The sequence below is a fragment of the Bidens hawaiensis genome, unplaced genomic scaffold, assembly GCF_021521415.1.
Source record: "Bidens hawaiensis isolate Kalapana, Puna unplaced genomic scaffold, B.hawaiensis_p1.1 tig00037111_1, whole genome shotgun sequence".
Taxonomy (NCBI): Eukaryota; Viridiplantae; Streptophyta; class Magnoliopsida; order Asterales; family Asteraceae; genus Bidens; species Bidens hawaiensis.
The window spans coordinates 107954-132703 of NW_027505455.1; the positions used below are offsets into that span (position 1 = coordinate 107954).

The window sequence follows — 24750 nt, forward strand, 5'->3', positions numbered from 1 at the left end:
TTGTTATCGCCTCAATCTTAGTCGGGTCCACGCTAATCCCTTCATTATTAATCACGTGACCAAGAAACTGCACTTCTCGCAAATAGAATGCATTTCGAAAACTTAGCGTACAACTTCTCTTCCTTCAAAACCTCTAATACTTCTCTTAAATGCTCAGCATGGTCAGACTCTCTCTTGAAATAAATCAATATATCGTCAATGAAGACGATAACTGATTTATCTAACATCAGCCTACACACCCTAGTCATCATGTCCATAAACGCTGCGGGATCATTCGTTAGACCAAACGACACCACGAGGAACTCGTAGTGTTCATACCGCATCCAAAATGCTATCTTAGGGATGTCTGCCTCCTTTGCCTTCACCTGATGATAGACTGATCTAAGGTCTATTTGTGAGAACCAACTCTAACCTTGTAGTTGATCAAACAAATCATCAATTCGTGGCAACATATATCTATCCTTCACCGTAAGCTTGTTCAACTCACGATAGTCTATACACATCCTCATACTTCCATCCTTCTTTTTAACAAACAACACTCCTTCTTTTTAACCCCACGGGGAAACGCTTGGTCTTATAAAATCTTTATCGAGGAGTTCTTGCAGTTGGGACATTAATTCTTTCATCTCGGACGGCGCCGGGCGGTAATGTGCTTTTGCGACGGGTTGGGCTCCTGGTATTAAGTCTATCTGAAATTCTATCTCACGCTACGGTGGCAACCCTGGAAGGTCCTCATGGAACAATTATGGATAGTCGCACACAACAGGAACACCTTTCACTTATTTCGCCTCGGTCGTAGCTTTGACAACATACGTTAGGTAAGCACCGCACCCTCGCCTTAACAATCCTTTGGCTTTTATCATCGAAATGACATTAAGCCCTGAACTTTCTTTATCACCATAAACCGTCACCGTACCACCATCCAAGGACCTTAATCTTATCAAACTACTCTTGTACACTATTTGAGCCTCAAACTCAGATAGCCAATCCATTCCCAAAACCAAATCGAAAACTAGATTACTCCAAAAACATGATTATTCTAAAAACCAGATTACCTGACCTGTGATGATTTAATCATCCTTAGAACCTTTAGAATATAAATTGATTGATCATGATAAATTTGTTTTCACTAATATTCTGTGTATGAGAAATTTTTAATTCATTTTATATTTTACAATTAACAATTGAATAATCAAGCAACACATAAAACCAAAAATTAATATATAACAAAGTGATTTGCTTCATTTTGTATGAATGTAATTGACATGAAAATGACAAAGACATACTAACATGAAAGCCATCTTCAAATAACAACGAGTTAGCAAAATATTAGAAGAGTTAAAGTTGCATAAAGTGAATATAGTGATTCTTATTTATAATAGTTAAAAGTATTGGTTATGAGTGTCAAAATTTTGAATACTAATCATGTGTTATTTGTTAATATTATGGGAAGTTGTTAAAATATTAATTAATCGATATACATATTAACAACTTATAAACCTATTAACCCTTTTTTTTAACAAATTAATCGAAAAAAGGAAGCAAAGATTTCGGATTTTATATGGGAGCATGGCAAATGACTTTTGACCGAATTAACTATTTTTTTTAAAAATAATGTGAAATTGAAATACCCTTGAAATGTAATGAGGAGCATGATTAAGTTACAAATTATAAAAAATAAAAATAAAAGTAATAAATATTTCTATTAAGTTACATTATAATTAAAGTGTGAATCTTAAATGAATTTTTATAACATATTTTATTAATAAATGTTATAACTGCAATTTTCTTTTAAAAAAATTTGTATATAGCTTTATTATTTCAATATAATCCATAATAAACACTTTAATTAGGTATTAACCAACAAGTAACGCTAACACAATCCCAGTTCATTGTATTTTTATAAAAATAAAATTAATAAGTTACTATAATCTTGAAATTATGTAAATAATTGATAAAAATGATATTCTAGGTTTCAATATCCTAAATGATTTTTGGAAAGTGATAATAGTGGAATTAGATTGTAACATATTTTTTGGTTTAAAATTTTGAATACTTTTAATTAAGTAATATGTTTTATAAGACATGTAAATTAAATGTATTTCAATGTATAAAAAAGTATAAATCAAAATCATAAAATATATGCTTCTAAAGCATCTTGGTTTGAGTTATGGAATAAAATTTTGAAAACTAAATATTGATCTTCTTATTGCTAAAACCTTTTATACTACACAAAAAATTATATATATATAAATGACATATAGTTCATATAACAAATAGTTATACATATGAAATATAATTATAATATTTAACTTTAATGATTTAATGCTATACACCAAGATATATATAATAGGTATTCTACATGTTTGCAATATTCATACAAAATTTTTGGAGAAAAATTAAGAAAATACATATTTTCCCGAGTTTAATTGTATATCAGAAAATTTTAAATCCAGATTTGAAACCAATATTATATAAAAACAATTATGCACTATTGCTTGAATACAAGTTTAAACACATTTTGTAGTTTACCATAAAAATCAAAATTCACCTTTATTTTCTTTAATTTTCAATTACCTGTGACTTTAAAATTTTGTTTTTACAGGCCTGCAAAATCAATTTTTAATATTTCCTTATTTTTTTATTTCCCTATTAATATTAATGAATGAATTGGTTAGGATTTACATTTAATAAAAATATTGAATTTATATATTGAAATGACTTGAAAGATAATGACCATATCTAACTAATCTATTAAAGCAATATCATGTTGTCTACATGTTCTTCTCCTAGGCTATCTACATAGGCATTCATATCATCCACCTTTTATACTTATAATTTCCAGATATTCATAATAAATTATAGATCAATGATATTGAATTTTATATTTTTGTAACTTATTAATGTAATTAAATATTAAATCAATGATATTGACTTTTATATTATTGTAACTTATTAATTTAATTATGATATTAATTATTCTAATTATTATTAGAATTCAAAAACTTACCAAATCATCTCATTCACAATATATAAACTTTAAGATTAGAAACCGTAATCGTTTCAATATCTCTCTCTGTGTGTGTGTGTTTCTGCATTACTACCTCCACCATCGCCTATTCCGATAAGGGAGATTAATCATTTTCCGGTAAGATTTTATTTGATACTCTAATGGCTGATTCTCATATTATTCATTATTTCATTGACAAATATCTTTCTTTTCTGTTTTTGTTTGTATTGATTTAATTATTATATAACTTTCTTATAATCTCTTTAGGTTCTATATCAAAATCGAATATTCAATGGAGATGTTGAACTATTACGGTTTTCCGGTAGGGTTTTATTTGATACTGTAATGTCCGATTCTTATATTATTCAATATTTCATTGACAATTCTTTTTCTTTTCCGTTTCTTTTGTACTGATATTAATTATTATTTAATATTCTTATAATCTCTTAAGGGTATTTTGATACTCAAATGCTCGATTCTCATATTATTCATTATTTTATATCCCGTTTTCTCGTTTCGGTTAATAAAATAAAGTATGAGTTATTATGAGTCGAGCTAGTGTTGGGTTAAATAGATATGGGTTATAGACATGGATTAAAAAGGAAGTAAGAAAAGACCATGGGCTTAAGCCCATGACCCATAGTATATAAACCATGCTTATGAATTAATCCATTCATTTTTACTAATTCCATACACCATAAAAAACACACACTTAGCTCTCTCTCATCCTACTTTCTCTCTCTAGCCGAAATCACCAAGAAACCCGAGCATTAACCCGAGGTAATGATAGTATGATATTGTATATATCTAAACCCGCTAGATCTAGTCGCGAAACGACGAGCCGACACCTTTAAAAAGTTAAAGTCACGGGATCCGAGTGGAATCGGGTATGAACCGAGCAAAAGATGAGCCTAGGGGGTCACCCTAGCTCAGATTTGGATCGAAGGAGACGAAAAACAGTGGAAAACAAGCAAGATCTCGCTTTTCCGGCGAGATCCCGGTTTTCCGGCGACGCCGACGCCGGAAAGTGGGTACGAGGTTAGGGTAATGTCAGAGAATGTCTTGACATTCTCTGACCTAAACCAATTCGTTAATGGGAACTTAATGAACAGATCTTAATTCGTTAGCGGGAGTTTAACGAACTAGCCTTAATTCGTGAGTAATTCGTTAAAGAAAGAATGACGAACTATCCCCATTCGTTAACTTCCAATTCGTTATGATGACCAATTCGTTATAAGTTCCAATTCGTTATAATAGCGGATTCGTCAAGAGGGCAGATTCGTTATGAAGTAACGAATGGACTCATTCGTTATGAACCCCATTCGTTAAGGGACTGGGATGAATTGGAAATTTGAAAGAATGAAAGAAAGGTCCCTGGACTTAGAATTTAATGGAGTAATTACAAAGAAGCCCTCGAACTTTTTAAGTTAGCAAATAAATAATAATTCAGAATTCTAATGAAAAATGCGTTAAAGTCACAGCTCAACCCCAGCTAGGGCTCTGCCCCTTGGACCCTGCTAGGGGCTGCCGCCCCCTAGAACCCCGCTGCCAGGGGCGCTGCCCCAGACCCCCGCTCGTTGAGGGCCATAGTTAAACTAGAAACGCGATATGGGTAGTGATAGTTAATTGATACGTGTAGTTGTTATACAGTTAGTCGTGCACAACTATAGAAGGGAATAACTATTAACGGTGAACGTAACCGCATTCAGGTGAGTTTCTAGCCTCATTCCTTGTTATGTTTTCGGGGCTGTGTGCATACTCGATGTGATTAGTTAACACACTTACCTTAAGGGGTAAGTGTATGTCTTAAATGATTTATGTATGAATGAACGCTTGACGATGCATAAACGATCTTTGGATATTTCATGCACGTCAAGGGATAGTTTAAAGATATGATTGATATGTATATGATATATAAATGATGTATGAACGTATGAAAGTTATAATTATGAATGTATAGAAAGGTATGGAAGGTATAGTTAGAAAAGGGAACCGACCCTAATAATGTCGGCGAATGTAGGGAACCGACCCTAATAATATCGGCGAATATTGGGAACCGACCCTAATAATATCGGCGAAGGTTATAGGGCGGAATGTTCTTTAAAACGTATATGTATGAATGAAAGTATGTATGTAAGTATGAAAGAAAGAATGAAAGTACGTATGTATGTAAGTGTGTAAGTAAATACGAAGGTATGTACCTTCGGGTGCATATGTAAATATGTGAATGCATCGTATGTCATTTGATTAACTAGAACTCATTCAGCGTAGTTGACTTTTAGTATGCACGCAGGTTAATCTTCTGAGACAGCTAACTTGAGAGAGACACATGGCAGGATCCGAGGAGGCTGGCATCTGAGGATTGTCATGATGTTTTGATATTATCATTTATGTTATGTTATTAAAAGACAAGTTACGAATGTTTGTAATGAATGGTTGACTATTATTATTATTATTATTATTATTATTCCGCGAAAGTTTTATCCAACTCTGATATTTAGAACTGTGTTTATGAGTAAATCCAACGTCCAAAGTGAGGCACCGGTCCCGCGGCCTTACATTATTGTTCATTCATTTTCTTTGCCCTTTCAATTATTGGTTTTATTATTTTTCTTATTCCTGTTACATCCATTTGGAATTAAATGAATTTTGTTATTGTTAATTATTCAGGCTATAGTTATTACAAATCAATTTTTCTGACTATTGGTAATTATTCCAGTTATACATTATAATATCAATTTTTACATTTGTTCACATAATTCAAATCTTCCATAATTGGTAATTCAATTATTATGTGATATTAATTGTCATTGTATTTAATTATGATAATTCCGGTTAATAACCAAAGTTCCGTTTATTCCAAATAATATGTTGTTTAACACTCATTTAAATTTATCATTTTAGCTTATGCCCCCAATAGCTAATGGTCGATTTTCATGTTATTCATTATTTCATTGACGATTCTTTTCTTTTCCGTTTTTGTTTGTATTGATATTAATTATTATATAATTTTCTTATAATATCTTAAGAGCTTTTTGATACTCAAATGCTTGATTCTCATATTGTTCATTATTTCATTGTCCATTCATTTTATTTGCCCTTTCAATTATTGATTTTATTATATTTATTATTCCTGTTACATCCATTTGGAATTAAATGATTTATGTTATTGTTAATTATTCAGATGATAGTTATTGCAAAATCAATTTTTCCGACTATTGGTAATTATTCCGGTTATACATTATAATATCAATTTTACATCTGTTCACATAATTCAAATCTTCCATAATTAATAATTCAATTATTATGTGATATTAATTTTTATTGTATTTAATTATGATAATTCCGGTTAATAACCAAAGTTCCGTTTATTCCAAATAATATGTTGTTTAACACTTATTGTGAATTTATCATTTTAGCTTATGCCCCGCAATAGCTAATGTCATGGATGGAGTATTTGCTACAAAAAAGTCTTACTTTTTGTACAAGATTGGATGTATATTTATTTTATTAATAATGTATTTATGTATTTTTCAGAATTCATGTAACTTAATTGATTTTTTTATATATTCAATCTTATATTGTTGTTGGTCAAATTCCATTTAATATATTTCCATGAATTTGATTCATTTTCAAAATCGTTTAATATATTTCACTGATTATCGCTATTGGTCAAATTCTATTTTGTATGTTCCATATTTCTAATTTAAAATTACTATCATATGCAATTAAATAACCAATGTCAACGAAATTTCAAACATTTTTATAGTTTCAAATATTATCGGACTTTAAATTTTAAAAGAATACATATTTATGTGTTTCTGTCTTTATTTAATACCCATTATTTTTTATTAATTTTGATAAACTATTTAATAGCTATTTTAAAAGCCGATTTTCACCATTGTTTTTGGAAAGTTTTAAATGTTTTGATACTCTCCAATGTCAATAACGTTTTCAATTTTAATATTTGACTATTTTCTAATTAATCTAAAAATTCAAAAATAAAATATACATATTTAAATCCTTTTCAAATTTTGAATTTGACCAATCTTGATTTTCAAAATTATCATTTAGATACCATAATGATTATGATTTTTTTTCAAATTCAATCCTAAAAATAGCAACAGATTGACCTCCTTATCTTCGTAACTTATGAATTTTATTTTTCTTATCATTATTACAAAATTAACAATCTTTCTATTTTTACATCGTTTTACAAAAATAAAAAAAACTATTATTTACTATATAAGATAGATGTCAAGAATTATATCTTCACATTTCCCTCATCATAACTATCTTACTAATCTACTAAAGCAAAACCAATTCTACACATGTCCTTCTACTAGCTTGTCCACATATGCATCCAAGTCACCAAATTTCCATTCTCATATTGTCTATTATGCTGCCACGTGTCATGTTTACCAAACACCCGAAAAACTTATATTTGGAATATTTTTCATAACCTACAACCAATTCCACCACTCATTTTTCTCTTTAACCTCTTCACGAACATATGAACCCTAATTTCGCCGCTCAGATCCAACATCGAACGTCTACAGTATTTACCAACAATTGTTTAATCTACCATGTTTTTCTTCACTTCCAAGGTTATTGATGTCTCCAATCGGTTCGATTCCGTTCAATTGATCGTTTCTCAGAGGAGATGTTATAAGGTTTTTTTTGGTCAATTACTGATGATTATAACAGATCGATTATCCGATGAATATATTAAAGGTAGTTAACAATCCATTCTTGTACATTGTAAGGCCCCGTTACCGGGGCCCTACATTTGATGTTGGATTTACTCATAAACACAGTTCTAAATGTCAGAGTTAATTAAAACTTTACGCGGAATATAAAACTTTCATAAAAAATTACATATCAAATCATAAACATGTCTTAAAACATTCTTTGTCTTTAAATATTAAAACATAAAACATAAAACAGCTTGCGTCTTTCGATGCCAGACTCTTATTCTTCTACCATGTGTCCCCGCTCAAGCCAGCTGTCTCATCCTACTCACCTGTGCGCATACTAAAATTCAGCTACGCTGAGTGAGTTCTAGTTAATCATACATCATACAATACATACACTTACCTTCAATAATGCATCCGAAGATACATAATAATTACTTTACTAATTTACTTTCATTTCATACTTTCATACATACGTACATACTTTATTACTTTCATACTTTATATTTACTGTCCATTATATCTCAGATATTATAGGGTCTGATCCCTTCCTTTTCTATCTCAGATATTATTAGGGTCTGATCCCTTTCTTGTCTATCTCAGATATTAGTAGGGTCTGATCCCTATATACTTCTCTATCTCAGATATTATTAGGGTCTGATCCCTTACTTCTTCATCTTCGTACATTCTGTCTTTACATACTCATAACATACACATTCATATATTGTACATATAGCTATCATCTACATTAATCCATTACGTACATACCTCCCTTGTTAATACGTGCAATATCCGAAGATCGTTCAAGTACCGACAAACTTTCACTCACATTCAAGATATAGATAATTAACATATAAGTCATACATGGCATACACTTACCATTTAAGGTAAGTGTATTAACTATCACATCGAGTATGCACACAGCCCCGAAAACGTAACAAGGAAGTGGGGCTAGAAACTCACCTGAATGCGGTTACGTTCACCATTAATAATTATTCATTTCTTGAGCTGTGCACGGATAACTGTATAATAATTACATGTATCAATTAACTATTACTACTCATATCGTATTTCTATATTAATTTTAACCCACAACGAACGGGGGTCCGGGGGCAGCGCCCCTAGCAGCGGGGCTCTAGGGGCGGCGGGGTCCAAGGGGCAGAGCCCCTGGCTGGGGTTAAGCTGCCAGGTCAGCTTGGAAAACTTTTATTTTCATTAACTGTCTTAACACATTTTCTATTAGGATTTTAATTTATTTTCTAATTCGTTAACTCATTCCTCATAACGAATTAAGCCTGATTCGCTATCTGATTTGTTATCTTATCTTTATGAGCGGACATAAATGTAAGCCAACATACATGTTAAGCGAACTTAACTTAAGCGAACTTATCAGTGGCGAACTTGTAGCAGCGAAGTTAACCACATGAGAACTTGCTTGTAGCGAAGTTAACCACAGGCGAACTTGCTTAAAGCGAAGTTAACCAAGGGCGAACTTATGCAGCGAACTTAGCTGCGGGCGAAGTTGCCCAACAACAGCCACTGTTTGATCTTAACCTCCCATAATCATCTCCGTTTCATCGTGAAATTATGGGATATGATATTAATATCTCCCGTAAATCGTTCCCCTGGCTATTTTTTGGATAAACGCGACCCGAAAATTTATAAAGTTTGGACCTTTAACATTCAAAACTAGATCTTAGGGGTCTTTTAAACGAGTCGTTCATGGTTATAAGTTCGTTAGGTTGGTTTTAACGTCAAGTTTGCTACTTTAACACTCATTTATACCTGATCTACTCTAGGTTCAAGTTTCAAGACTAAACGCTTATAAAAGCGTAAACTTTAAAGGTCAAGAACATACCTTTTGTGTTTGTTTGGATCTCGTTTAACTTGTTTATGAACTCTAGATCTTGTATAAGGCTTGTATAATAAGGATCTACACGAACTAGCGTCCACTTGATCTAGATTCTCGCTCTACTCTCTCGGCCGTATATATGTATAGTGATATGTGTGTGTTTTTGAGTGTGTAGGAAAATATGGAAAGATGGAATGAGGATTAGGGTTTTAGGATGGTTTAAGGGGGTATTTATATCCCATAAAGCCCATGGACCTTGTAACATCCCGTTTTATGATTTCGGTTAATAAACGAAACATGAGCTATTATGAGTCGGGCTAGTATTGGGTAAATGGATATGGGTTATGGATTTGGGCTATGAAAGAAGGAAGGAAAGACCATGGGCTTAAGCCCATGATCAATAATTATATAAACCAGTAATCCCCCATTTAATTCATTTTACACATACTCCATACACCACAAAAACACACACTTAAGCCTTCTCTCTAGTCTCTCCTTATCCTAGCCGAAATAAAGAAGGAAACCAACCACCGATACAAGGTAATGATAGTATGATATTGTATGAGCTTAAACCCGTTAGATATAATCACGAAACGACGAGCCAACACCGTTAAATCGTTTAAGTCACGAGATCCGGGTGGAATCGGGTATAAACCGAACCTATGTTGAGCTTAGGGGTCACCCTAGCTCAGATCTGGATCGAACGAGATGAAAAACGGTGAAAAACGAGTTAAAACCCGTTTTTCCGGCGAATCCGCGGTTTTCCAGCGGCTTTCCGGCGGCGGCGCCGGAAACTTAATACGAGGTAGAGAATGTCGGGGAATGTTCTGACCTTCCCTGACCTAACCCTAGTTCTCTATGGGAACTTAACGAATTGGAAGGTGATTCGTTAGTTGATTCGCATAAGGGAGCACAACGAACTAGCTCTAGTTCGTCTCAGATTCGTTGGGGGAAAAGGGTAACGAATTACCCTTGATTCGTTATAGCCAATTCGTTAGAAGAGATAACGAATTAGATGGATTAATTCGTTATATGGACTGGTTCGCTATGGTCTGATTTGTTAAGGAGTCCAGTTCGTTAAAGAAGTTCAATTCGTTAAAGGAACCAGTTCGCTAGGATAAGCCAATTCGTTATGAACCAGTAACGAATTAGAAGTTTAACGAAATGACAAGAACAGTCCCTGGACTTAGAAAAAGAATGATTTAATTACAAACAAACCCTTGAACGTTTAGTAGCAAATTAATTAATGATTCAAAATTCTAATGGAAAATGTAATAAGACAGTTAATGGAAATAAAATTTTTCCAAGCTGACCTGACAGCTCGAACTCAGCCAGGGGCTCTGCCCCTTGGACCCTGCTAGGGGCTTCCGCCCCTAGACCTCGCTACCAGGGGCGCTACCCCGGACCCCCGTTCATTGAGGGTTATAATTGGAATAGAAATACGATATGGATAGTGATAGTAATTAATATGCGTAATTGTTATACAGTTAGTCGTGCCCAGCTCAGGGAGGGATTAACTATAAACGGTGAACGTAATTGCGTTGAGGTGAGTTTCTAGCCCCACTTCCTTGTTATGTTTTCGGGGCTGTGTGCATAATCGATGTGATAGTTAATACACTTACCTTAAGTGGTAAGTGTATGCCTTGTATGATGATTGCTTTACGGTGCGTGAACGATCTTCGGATATTGCATGTACCGTGGTAGTTAAAGATATGATTGATATGTATGATGTAAGATATTATGTATGTATGAATATATGATGTATGCATAATGTATGTATGATATGTTGATGGTACGTGAACGCTCTTCGGAGATTACACGTATTGTCAAGGAAAGTATGTAAGAACAGGTACGTTACAGTTGCATGAAACAAAGGGACCAGGCCCTAATAATATCTGTGACGGTAGGGACCAGACCCTAATAATATCTGTGATGGTAGGGACCAGACCCTAATAATATCTGTGATGGTAGGGACCAGACCCTAATGATATCTATGATGTTGGTGACCAGACCCTTTATAATATCTGTGATGTTAGGGACCAGACCCTTATAATATCTGTGAGGTTATAGGGCGGAAGACTCTTTAAATAGGATGGATAGTTATATATGAAGAGTAAGTATGAATAATTTACACCCTTTTGGGCACGTGTGCAAGTATGAGAAAAGACTGTATGTTGTATGATTAACTAGAACACACTCAGTGTAGCTGACTTTTAGTATGCACGCATGTGAGTAAATTGAGGCAGCTTGCATAAGAGGAAGCACATAGCATGAACTTGAAGAAGCTGGCATCTCAAGAAATGTTATGTTATTTTAAAGACAATGTTTTATGTTTAAATAATTTGAATGTCCATTAAGACAAGAAAGGATGGTTATGTAATATAATGGTTTGAATGTTTTAATATTCCGCGAATTTTTTTATTAACTCTGATATTATGAACTGTGTTTATGAGTAAATCCAACGTCTAAAGTAAGCACCGGTAACAAGGCCTTACAAGTTGGCATCAAAGCAAAGTTCGAGAGATTTAAGCATCCTACATGCTTAGACTCGAACAAAGAATGGGATAAAAGTAAGGAAAGAAAGAAGATGCCAGTACGAGAATGCCATGTGTCACTCAAGCAAGCTAAGTAAAGGTAAAGTATGTGATTAAATTCACGTGTAAAGTAGAATGATGACTGGATGTTTGTGTAATTGCTAAATAAAGAATGTATGAATGCTAGCTTAATGGCTAGGGATAGGAGTATGTGATGATATGAACTGTTTGAGTGTCTAACTGTTAGAAGTAGAACTAGCACAAATAGACTCATAAGAGGAAGTGTATAGGACACGTAAGGTCACGCGAGCAGCTAATCACAGCTGGCCACTGTTATTACCTGTTAGCCTTACTATCCTTGTACTAAATGGTTCCTTAAGTGATGATGTTTGTGTTTCCTTATAGAATACGAATGGATGGAGCTAAGATAGTTGCTGGAAGAATAGGACGTACGGGACGTCTGGGTAGGCCACGCGTTGTTTGAGAACCGTCAGTAGGAGCTACTACTAACGCTGAGGGAGAAGGAAGTGCATCCGGTGGGAATCCGAGTAACAATGAGGGGTATCAACTTGACCCTGCTGTTCAAGCTGCCATTGCTCAAGCGATAGCAGCTGCTGTGAAGAACTGGAATGCTGAAGGGTCTGCTGGAGGCCGTGAAAGAACAGGTGAAAGGGCAGAAGGAGATGGTAAGAAAAATGATGAAGGGGAGGGGGAAGAATCAAGCGTGGTTAAGTCAGTGAAGGTTGATGACAAGAAAAGGGGCCGAGGTGGATGCAACTATAAGTCTTTCAAAGGCTGTGATCCACCAAAGCTAACCGGCTTGGGAGACGCAATCGCTACTCTCCAATGGATTACCGCGATGGACAAAATTATCCGAATTAGCGCAGGCCGTCCCGACCAAGCTGTGGGGTATGCTACCCAATCATTCGGTGAGGAGGCGATGTACTGGTGGGAGTCAGTTGAGCAGAGGAAGAGTCGAGAAGAGATCAAGGTCTTGAGATGGGATGATCTGAAGGAGTTAGTGATGAAATGATTCTGTGCTAATGCAGAGGTAGAGAAGGTTGAAATGAAGTTCTTGAGTCTGAAGGCGGGTAAGATGACACACCGCGAATATCTCACCGAGTTCAACCGTCTATCAAGGTTGGTGCCAGATATGGTGGACACCGAGGCCAAGCGGATCAAATGTTACCTTAGGGGACTGCCACCGAATGTTCACGTTCTGGTCAAGGCTGGTAGACCAGGTACTTTTGATTCTGTTGTGGGACTTGCGGAAACGGTTTATGAGGACTTGACATATGAGGTGGCTATGAAAGAGAAGAAGGAGAAGAAGTGGGTCGCTCCTGCCAAACGACCTGGTACTCAGTTATGGAACCCCAAGAACAAGCAGCCAAGAGATTGGGAAAAAAGGTCGTGTAAGACCTGCAGAAAGATGCATGGTGGTGAGTGTAAGTGGGGTAAAAGTTCTGATGTTTGTCCCAAATGTGGAAACATCTATGGGTCAATACCAAACCATACTAAGGTAAAAGTTCTGATGTTTGACCCGAAAGTCGATAGTATTCAATTGGGGCAAGTTTCAAGAAGAGGCTTTTCAGGAGACAAAGAAGAGGCTCACGCAAGCTCCAAATTCTTGCTTTACCCGATGGTGACGAGGATTTGGTTGTTTGTACTGATGCTTCGCATCGTGGGTTAGGTTGCGTGTTGATGCAACGAGGAAAGGTGATAGCTTATGCGTCTAGACAGTTGAAAGTCCATGAGAGTACTTATCCGACGCATGATCTAGAGCTAGCAGCAGTAGTGCATGCTCTCAAGATATGGAGGCATTATCTGTATGGTACTAAGTGTACCATTTACACAGATCATAAAAGTTTAAAGTATTTCTTCGAGCAGAAGGAATTGAACATAAGGCAGAGAAGGTGGTTAGAATTGATAAAGGATTACGACTGCGACATTAAGTACTACCCTGGGAAAGCTAATGTGGTCGCCGACGCACTAAGCCGTAAGAATGAGGAAGTCCTTGCAATAGTAAAGTCATACAAGTTGATTATGAATTCAAGGCTTTTTGAAGAAATTATCAAAGTGCAGTTAGAGGTGCTGGTAGATGAAGAGCTAGTGAAGAAAGAAAGGATTTTCAGTCAGCAAGACGAGTTGATGGAAAACACTCATGGTGTTAAGACTAGGTTTGACCGTATGTGGATTCCACACCATGGAGATCTCAGAGGTCGAATCTTAGATGAAGCTCATAAGTCAAGATATTCGATTCATCCAAGAGCTACTAAGATGTACCAAGATTTGAGAAGAGATTATTGGTGGTCGGGAATGAAGAATGATGTAGTAGATTATGTCAGTAAGTGCTTAACTTGTTTACAAGTCAAAGAAGAGCACCAAAAACCTTATGGGAAGATGCAACCGCTGGAGATACCAGAGTGGAAATGGGAACACATCACCGTGGATTTCATAACTAAGCTACCTCGTACAGCTAAGCATCATGATACCATCTGGGTGATTATGGACCGATTGACCAAGAGTGCTCACTTTCTGCCTATACGAGAGGCTATCTCGTCAGAAACGTTAGCAAGTTTGTTCATTCAAGAGGTTGTGTCTAAGCATGGAGTACCGTTATCGATCGCGTCTGATAGAGATACTCGGTTCACTTCGAGGTTTTGGAAGAAGTTCCATGAAGCTATGGGAACGAGATTGAACATCAGCACGGCGTATCATCCTCAAACAGATGGACAGTCTGAAAGGACGATCCAAAACCTTGAGGATATGCTACGTGCTTGCGTTCTAGATTTTGGAGGAAGTTGGGATGATCATCTGGATCTAGCAGAGTTCTCCTATAACAACAGTTACCATTCAAGCATTGGTATGCCACCGTTTGAGATGCTTTACGGTAAACGATGTAGATACATCTTCAAAGGAGATGGGAACATTGAGACGAGATTGGTCAGAAGGAGATGGGAAGTTTAGAAGTGGTTCAAGAAACATCTTCAAAGTTTGATCAGATCAAAGCAAGAATGAAAGCTGCTCAAGACAGACAAAAGTCGTATGCTGATAAGCGGCGACGACCGATTGAGTTTAACGTTGGTGGCAACGTGATGCTCAAGGTCTCTCATTGGAAAGGGATCATTCGTTTTAGAAAGAGGGGAAAGTTGAGTCCGAGGTACATTGGACCGTTTAAGATTATACATCGTATGGGTGAAATGGCTTATAAGCTGGATTTGCTAGAAGAGTTAGAATGAATTCATTTATCCTTCCATATCTCTCATCTGAGGAAATGTCTAGCGGATGACACGTTTATTGTGCCATTAATGGACATTGAGGTTGATGAACGGTTGAATTACATCGAGCAACCGGTCGAGAAAGTTGACCGCAAGGAGAAGCAACATCGTCACAAGGTTATACCCTTAGTAAAAGTGATATGGAAGCATCGCAAGGGTTCAAATGTTACTTGGGAAGCTGAGGATGAGATGCGCAAGTTTTACCCGAATTTGTTTATGTAATAGTTAGGTTTCGGGGACGAAACCTATTTAAGGAGGGAAGACTTGTAACATCCTACTTTTGATAAGAATTAAAAAAATAAATTTCATTTATATTATAATGTGTCGTGTATCGGTTTAAATAAATAAACTAATAGAAGGTGGGCTTGGACTTTAGAAGATGAAATAAGAAATGAAATGGGCCTTAGGTCCATGGGCTTAAGGGAGTATAAATACCCATTAAACCCTAAAACTTTCCATTTTTATCCATCTCTACACCATAGCCTACACCATCAAAAACACACACAAACACTATCCTATAACCCGAGTCAAGATCCGAAGGCGAAAACACGAGATTATTGGTGCTAGAACATTGAGACGAACCGAACCTACATCAAGGACAAGCTCGTGTTCATAGTTCGACTCGTTTAAGGTACGTTTATATCTAGAACTTGTTCCTTGGGTTCGGGTTTGTTTAAGTAAATCCTAGATCTATACGATTATGATAAAAACGAATTCAACGAAGCAATCCTCACTGAAATTCATCAACATTTGATAGGTTAATCGAGGGTAAATAGGCCGTAGGTATATATGCTTAAATCGGACCATTAAAAACGTAATATTTGAAAGGTTTGATGGTTGGGGTTTGTTGGCACTGGAATTCCGAGATTGATACCAAATTCGTGATATTTCGTTGAGATTTGAAGGTTAATTGCAGATCTGGGGGTTTGTTGACCAATTGTGTTCATATTAATTTTGACTTTGACTCTGGATGAGGTTGGTGTAAGGTAACGAATCAACTAAACAATTCGTTAAGGCAAGATAACGAATCAGTTCGCCAATTCGTTATGTCCAGACAACGAATCAGTTCACCCATTCGTTATGCCCAAATAACGAATTAGACAACGAACCATATAACGAATCAGGTGATTCGTTACTCGCCAATTCGTTAAGAATAAGGTAACGAATCAGGGCTTTTTTAGATAACGAACTGGAATGACGAATCAGATAATGATCAGATGACGAATCAGTTAACGAACTAGATTATGAAAGTAACGAATTAGTTAACGAATTAGGCGTAATTCGTTATGGAGAATGAGTTAGCGAATTAGAAAATAAATTAAAATCCTAATGGAAAATGTGTTAAGGAATTTAATGAAAATAAAATTTTTCCAAGATGACCTGGCAGCTTAACCCCAGCTAGGGGCTGCCACCCCTAGAACCCCCTGCCAGAGGCGCTGCCCCCGGACCCCCGTTCGTTGTGGGTTATATAAAGATAGAAATACTATATGAGTAGTAATAGTTAACTGATACATGCATATATTATACAGTTACCCGTGCACAGCTCAAGAAGGGAATAACTATTAACGGTGAACGTAACCGCATTCAGGTGAGTTTCTAGCCCCATTTCCTTGTTAAGTTTTCGGGGCTGTGTGCATACTCGATGTGAGTGTTAATACACTTACCTTAAATGGTACGTGTATGTCTTAATAACGATTGTGATAGTTATGTATGTACGCTTGACAGTACGTGAACGACCTTCGGGTATTGCACGTGTTGTTAAGGCAAGTATAGTGTAGTATGTATGATATGTGTATGTGAATAAGGAAGTATGTACGACTATGTTATCTATGGTATTAAATTCATGGATATGATAAAGAAAGGTAAGGTAAGGTTAAAGGGTTGCATAACCTAATAATATATGCGAAGGTTAAAGGGTTGTATACCCTAATAATATATGCGAATGTTAAAGGGTTGCATACCCTAATAATATATGCGAAGGTTAAAGGGTTGCATACCCTAATAATATGTGCGAAGGTTAAAGGGTTGCACACCCTAATAATATATGCGAATGTTAAAGGGCTGCATACCCTAATAATATATGCAAAGGTTATAGGGCGTAATGCTCTTTAAAACGTAAGGTATGGTTTTGCAAGTATGAAAGTATGAAGTATGTACGAGAGTATGTAGTTATGAATATGTTGCATGTGGTATGATTAACTAGAACTCACTCAGCATAGCTGACTTTTAGTATGCATGCATGTGAGTAGAATGAGACAGCGGCTTGAGCGGGGGCACATGACAGAAGAATAAGAGTCTGGCATCTGAAGACCTAAGACATTTTTAATTTATGTTTTTGATTTGAAAGACAATATGTTAGTTAAAGACAAAGTTATGGATTAATTGTAATGTTTATGAAAGTTTTTAATATTCCGCGAATGTTTTAATTAACTCTGATATTTAGAACTGTGTTTATAATATTGATATTTAAAATACATATTAAAGTATAATATTGATCTTCCAAATATAATTTATTCTAGAATTTTCTAAAAATATAAATGTACATTAACTTAATCCGTTATTAGTTGACCTGTTTACTATATTTTGAAATTCAAATTATATTTAAAGTTTTGACTATAAAAACGATAACTAAGGAAATAATTTATGTTTTTATTATTTTTATTATTTGATTCCTAAATTACTCAATGTATTATTATTAAATATTAACTGATTTTTGAAAAACCTTAAATATGGAAATACTAAATATTAGAATATAATACATTCTAATAATAATTTTTTTATAATCAATCGGTTATTTTTGGACATGATTATTTGAATATAATTTATTTTTTTTAATTTATAAAATTCAATGTATAATTATTCTAATAATAGTATTTTTTTTATAATCAATATGTTATTTTTGGAGATAATTACTTACAATAAACCGATTTATTATATTAAAACTTGTGTTTAGAAAGTTTCTATACATAATACGTTTAACAAAATTAATATTATCTAATCCTACTATGTATTAATTTGTGGTCAAAATTTTGAATTTCAAATAAGAACAAATTAAATCCTTGATTGTTTTTACAAACTATTTTTATTAAGCAGTCAATAATTAGTTTAAAACGGATTTAACATTTCCATAATAACAAATTATATTTCAAAACTTTTTAGAGTTAAATACATATTTTTATAATGGGTCAGCTCGGGTTTGATTTCCCTTTGAACACACACACACACACACACATACACACGTATATATATACTTATTTAGCAACCGATTTTATGATAAAGTTAATCTTTCCAAAGTCAACATAATTTTCTTTAATCTTTTCAAAGTTATTTGAAAATTCATTTATTGTAAAACGTTTTTAAGTTTTGCAAGTTTAACAAAATATTAATGTCAGTGATTTAAAAGTTTGTTGTAAGATTGACCAAAAATCAAAAAAAAAATTTCATAATTTTTTGAAGTTAACTAATTCCAATTTTTTTATATTTTGTAACTATTTTGAAAATATTTCAAAACGGGTTGTTTTAAAAGAGTATCAAATTTGTTAGGTGTAAAATGACGACCAAAAAAGGTTTTTATTGATATATCTTTTTGGTTTAAAGGTTTAAGTTAGAAAGATGTTTTATGTTGTCATTTTACTTTGTTTGTTGTTATATGTTATTTTGTTTTAATGAAAACAACAATTTAATAAAAACAACTTTATTAATGTTCAAATGTTACTCATTATTAAATATGTCATTATGGTATATTTAATTTGGATGTTATTGTTTTATTATATTTTCATGTGGTGAAGCAAAATGAGTTTCTTTTGGTAGAATATTTGAAGTAGTTGACGGTGGTTTAATATGAAAGAACATGTTTATGTCTTTTGTTGATGTTTTTTTGGTTGTTCGATCTACATTAACTTATTGTAACTTTTAACTTTTAATATCTAGACAATGTAAATGGTTAACGTTTTGGTCCGAAAGTTTGAAGAAGTTTTGTGTTGCTTTAATTTGTTGTTTAAATATATTATGTTTGTTGACATGTTTTTCTACTCGTGTGTAACACGGGCTATACCCTAGTTGTTATGATGTTCAAACACCATGTATTTTAGGTGTTTGATATTCCATACACCAATATATGTATATGGCTTTTCATATTATATGATAACATACATGAAAATTAAATGGAGCAAACTTTTAAAAACATAATCAAGTCAGGGCAAATTTATGGGTGTTTTTTTTTGTATGTTCAAAATTTCATTACTTTCCTTAGCCATGTTTATTATTTCTGTTATAATATTAAGTATGATCATGAAAAGCATAAGAACATAAACATTACTACAATAATAATTTGTTATTATAAAATGTGTTGAATAACCTAAATGCCGACGAACAAGTAAGAATTTCCTCCACAAAAATAGATGGAACTGGGCCTAAAAAGGTCATTCTGGTTCGTTATCGATTAGGTATTAATGGAATTATTTTTATTTATTAATTTTATTTTGAATATTTTTTATATTCAGTAAAAAATTTTAATCAATGTTTCCCAATATACTAAAGACTAATAAAGATGACAAATTTATTTATATAACTTACATAATTCATGTAAATTAATGTCTTTTTATATGAACAAATTTTGTTTTGACTATTAACATGCTTGAATGTTGTTGAAAATTTCTATCAATTGTTAATATGTATTTGAACTGCTTTTTTACAATGTTCTTTTTACATGAATTACTCTCTAGCTTTATTACTGAATTTTCTGTTAAAAAACAAATTAAATATTTTAAATATATATTTATATTCCAAATGAGTCAAAACAATTAATAATGTTGATCTTGGTTAAATATTTATATTTCAAATTTCATATCAAGATACCATAATATTCATACCATATTCAAACTCAATATTTATATGAAATTTAAATAAGATTTAATATGGAATTTGATTAATTAATTATTTCAAACTTCTATTTGATATTCACACACGATTAACATATTTAATCAACTTTAAGTATGTTATGTTATGAATATTAAGCATAACTATGATATGTAATCGAATTTAACTATGATATTCTAGTATGCATACGATATATATATTTAACCTTTTGGTTAAAAACTTATTTCAAAGGATTGTGTTGGTTGAATGAGGTGTTTTGTTTATTTGTTTTTTCACCCGTGTGTAACAGAGGTTACTAACATAGTATTGAAATAAGTTGAAAAAAAGGTGAAAACAACTATAAGATTGACAAGTGACAAGAATGATTAGTGTTTATTATAATAGATAGATGCGTAATTAGATTTGTGTAATTAGATTGGTGACGCCATTTGAAAGATTGTTGCATTTTCTACATCGAAAAAGTTGCTTAATTAGATATGTTTTTGTTGAAGATGTAATATAAGTTTTAGAAAAATGAACACTAAACAACAAAAATTTCAAAAATCAAATTAAAACTTATCTAAGAAAAGGTTGTGACGTAACTTGTTGACCGGTTACATGCTGCTATATTATAGTTTTTTCACGTTAATTAGAATTTAAGAAGGAAAATATGAGTGATCTGGTTGAAAAATTTCTGACTCCATGTCTCCATTTGTGATTTTACTGTCTATTTATACAATATATAGAGTTGTATGTATGTGAGAGTATGTGTCTACGTAATTATGTAGAAACTTAATTCTTTTAATCTCTTTCAGAAATACATCGGAAATCAACCACATTTCTGACGGAATCAATCTTTTTTTATACCTCAAACTAAATTCTGACATATTTCCGATAGCTTCAAATATTGATTTGATTTAATTTTGCAAAAATACTTGTTAAAATAAAAAAGGTCATAAAAGTTCTATCGGACCTTAATTTTCCACCCAACATTCCTTTGTTTGATTCATTTTAATATATAATTCAAACAATTACATTGAAGTGACAGGTAAACTGGACTAGTTGGATTAAATTTTAGCAATGTTAAACCATGCTATAACTTCAAGCGTAAGTATAATAAAATTTGTTCAAAAATAGGATAGAACTTTGGTCGTTCCACTTGTTTTGATATATACATATTGTCCCCTTGACCAGAAACACAAACCCTAAAAGCAGGCAAAAGCTAGGAAGAAGATGATATCATCCAAACCTTTCAATGTATCTTTGCATGTATTAACAACTTTCTGTCCACCATACATGCGTCATATGTATATGTGATGATATAAGTTTTAAACATATATGTGTTTCTCATGTGGGTTACCTCACAGCATACCATAACTTGTGGAAAACATGCAATTGCATTGTCCATTCCACATTTGCAACATAATAAAACTGAATTACACAGCTTAAAAACACAAAGGAACTGAAGCTTGACGCGTTACTAATCACAAGCTTTCGGTTCGATAGATTCTTCGTTGATGCTTGAAATATACAAAACAAGTTCTTACATAATCTTAACTAATGGTTGATAAACTGATCCCATACTACATACTACTTATACCAACTTAACCGAAAGAGTGCAACAACAGTAAAAAAGAAAATAATTGCAAGATATAGAAGTAAAATAATATTGCATCTCCAGTCCTTGTGCTTCATTTAGCTTTTAAATCTGTTAATTAAATCACAAAAAAGGCTATTAATTAACATGCATAATTTATACTAAACAAGTGTTTCATTTAAGTTGAATAATGCAAATAATATATATGAATCCAATTTATTTACTTTTCTTTTAACAAAATGGTGTACGTAGTTCTCACATGATTAATATATAGCACAATCTATATACCTATATATTGTTTTTATCAATTTTATTGAATTATTTACCCGTGAAGAAATAGTGATGCTAGCCACTATATATGTACAATGTTGTGATTATTCATCCTGAAATTGATCATATGATAATAATACTTTAACAAAATTAACAATGTCAAAGGGATGAAAATGTACCAAATCACCGGTGCCAGCATGGTCATATGTGAATGACCGCACCAAGTAATAAAACGAACCATGCTCCAGCGACTGGAGTGTAACCCCCCACTCATTAGTTAATACAGCCTGCCCGGATGAATCGATGAGCACCGCATCGCCACCAAACGCCTCCTTCACATTAAACGGTCCAACCGCCACCTCGAACGCCACATCATTGATAAACACTATGGGTAATTTCCCAGTTTCAACTTCCTCAAGTACATGACCTGCATATATAACATATTAACATATACATAATTACATAGACACGTGAATATTCCCATAAATAAAATGTTAAGTTTACACAAAATTTTAAGGAAATAATAATAAATGGAAACCTTGGAAATTAGTAGTTGATTCAACAATAGTTGTAGTAGGAGGTGCTACCAGTGCCGGTGGTGGTGGTGGTGGTGGTGGTGGTGGTGTACTACGGCTAAACATTTTAATAATATTATCTTCTTCAACCTCCTTGTTGCTAGAACTCTGATGTGGGATTCCATATTGATGATTCATCATCAAATCAGTTAGCAACACCCCAGAGCTAGTCACCACCGTTTGATCATTAATCTTATGTTGATTATCTTGATCAACCATTGTAAGGAGCTCTGGAAAGCACAAACCTTGTGTGAAGCTCGTGGCGGTGGGAGCGGGTGGCGGTTTGTGTTGCACCGCGGGGAAAAAGAAAGGTTCTTGAAAGAACTCCCCATGGTGCTGGTGGGACGAGTTGGAACTCGTCCCACCAGTGCCTAAATAGGTCTGTGCCGGTTGGTTAACCGACACAGAACTAGGCGAGTTTAGAAAGAACTCAATTGACTTGGTCGACTTGTCGGATGAGGACGAGGAAGAAGTGGTTATTGTCTTGCCATCCGCGGCACAGTCCCCGGGTGGTTGATGGTTTTGCGACTTTTGGAGGTGGCGGTTCTTCTGTTTGCTTCTAGATTTCCGGTTCTGGAACCAGTAGAACACATTAGCATCACCGACTTGACCGAATTCTTGAAGTCGAGCTCGGATTCTTCGTATTTCATCTCTTGGAGGGTTCACTAAACCTGAGTTGAAAATGGATTCAAGGATCCGAATTTGTTCAGGTTTAGGGTTCCACCTTGGTTTTGGCTCAGGTGTTCTTTCTTCACATCCTGCCATTGTTTCAACACCTTTATTTTAATGAAAGTATATATAATAAGATTGCATTTTGTAACGTATGTAACATCCTTAACTCTTTTTCAGGATTTGTGCATAACAATATAAAAACAGTAACTTACATATGTTCAAGATAATCAGGAACGGTTCCAAATACAATTAATGAAGTGTCAAAACATTTAGTTAATTAGATGAATGAATATATAATATACCAGAAGAGTAAGGAGATGATCTGTTGGAGAGATGGGAAGACTGCCATTGGTGATCTTGATGAGTGGTGTAAGTGGACTTAGACTTGAACATATTAGGCCAGTGTCTATTTGATGAAGCCATCTTAATTAATTAAATTGCTAGGTATGAATGTGTGTGATGTTTATGATGACTGATGATGAATGAACTTCTTTTCACACAGTTAAAGTCAGACAAAAAAGTTATCTCCTTCTATAGTACCCTCTTTGTGTTTTGGCTGTTTTTTTGGTTTACTGAAGAGGAATGAAAAGTCTTGACAAACATAACATCTCTTCTTATAGCCATAGACTTCTCACCTACTCCTGCATTTAAGTTCAGTTGTACAATTAATTATATATCCAATAACAAAAAAATATACTCGGCTAGTCTACAAATAATATGTATAGTTTATAAAATGAGAACTATGTCAACTTAGCATCATTGCTTACTTCTAGCAAAAAAAAAAAAAGAACTATATATATATACTAGCTTGAAAATCAATATTAGTGAAAAATTAATCATGTTATGGGGCATACCCTAGAATAATAATAATAACTTGATGAAAGGAGATGGAGAAAAGCGTTAAGATGTTGGTTTCGTATTTTAAATCGTTGGACAACTTTTCGAGTAGTGTATTTTTCGTGTATACGAAATTAGTAATCGTATAAGAAAGAAAGGTAACAAGGTATTCTAAAATTACCAAGAATATTCTATGGCAAAAGGGTTGGTGTTGCAGGCAAGAATAAATAGGGGGCAATTGAAAGCTAGCCAAGAAGGCATGTAAGGGTTGGAGTGGGAAAGTAGTGGTGGTGGTGGATTTATTGCAAGTTTGGGTTATTTCAGGGAAAGTTATAACATGGGTTCTACTTGGATTGACTCGAGGGCAATTTATTTCCCATTCCATCTTTCAATGAGGGATAAAAGCTAATTCACATGGATGAAAACTGGAGTAAAATTCTTTTGAAAGATAAAAATGAATTCATGTTATAATATTAGCTCTAACTATAACAATATTATTAGTGTAATATGAGAAGTTGAAGATAACAAAACAAGAGGATAAGCAAATATATGATTCAGTAACTTTTGATGGTTG

General features: G+C 33.8%; 1 protein-coding gene across 1 annotated transcript; it reads right to left on the reverse strand.

Annotated features, from left to right (window-relative positions):
• Nucleotides 1-22172: 22172 nt before the first annotated feature.
• Nucleotides 22173-24619, reverse strand: LOC143613281 (WUSCHEL-related homeobox 9-like). The gene is made up of 3 exons (XM_077087035.1): nucleotides 23642-24619; nucleotides 22631-23425; nucleotides 22173-22519 (listed from the first exon to the last, which is right to left on the reverse strand). The coding sequence occupies exons 1-3, from the start codon at nucleotides 23760-23762 to the stop codon at nucleotides 22197-22199; spliced, it is 1239 nt and encodes a 412-aa protein (XP_076943150.1). The 5' UTR covers nucleotides 23763-24619; the 3' UTR covers nucleotides 22173-22196.
• Nucleotides 24620-24750: the final 131 nt, after the last annotated feature.

Bases quoted from the DNA above. Each gene is read 5' to 3' on its own strand.
- LOC143613281 (XM_077087035.1), bottom strand. From the start codon at position 23,762: ATGGCTTCATCAAATAGACACTGGCCTAATATGTTCAAGTCTAAGTCC. The intron at 23,426-23,641 runs GTATATTATATA...AAACAATGGCAG, and splicing joins ATCATCTCCTTACTCTTCTG to GATGTGAAGAAAGAACACCT. The intron at 22,520-22,630 runs GTTTCCATTTAT...TTATATATGCAG, and splicing joins ATCAACTACTAATTTCCAAG to GTCATGTACTTGAGGAAGTT.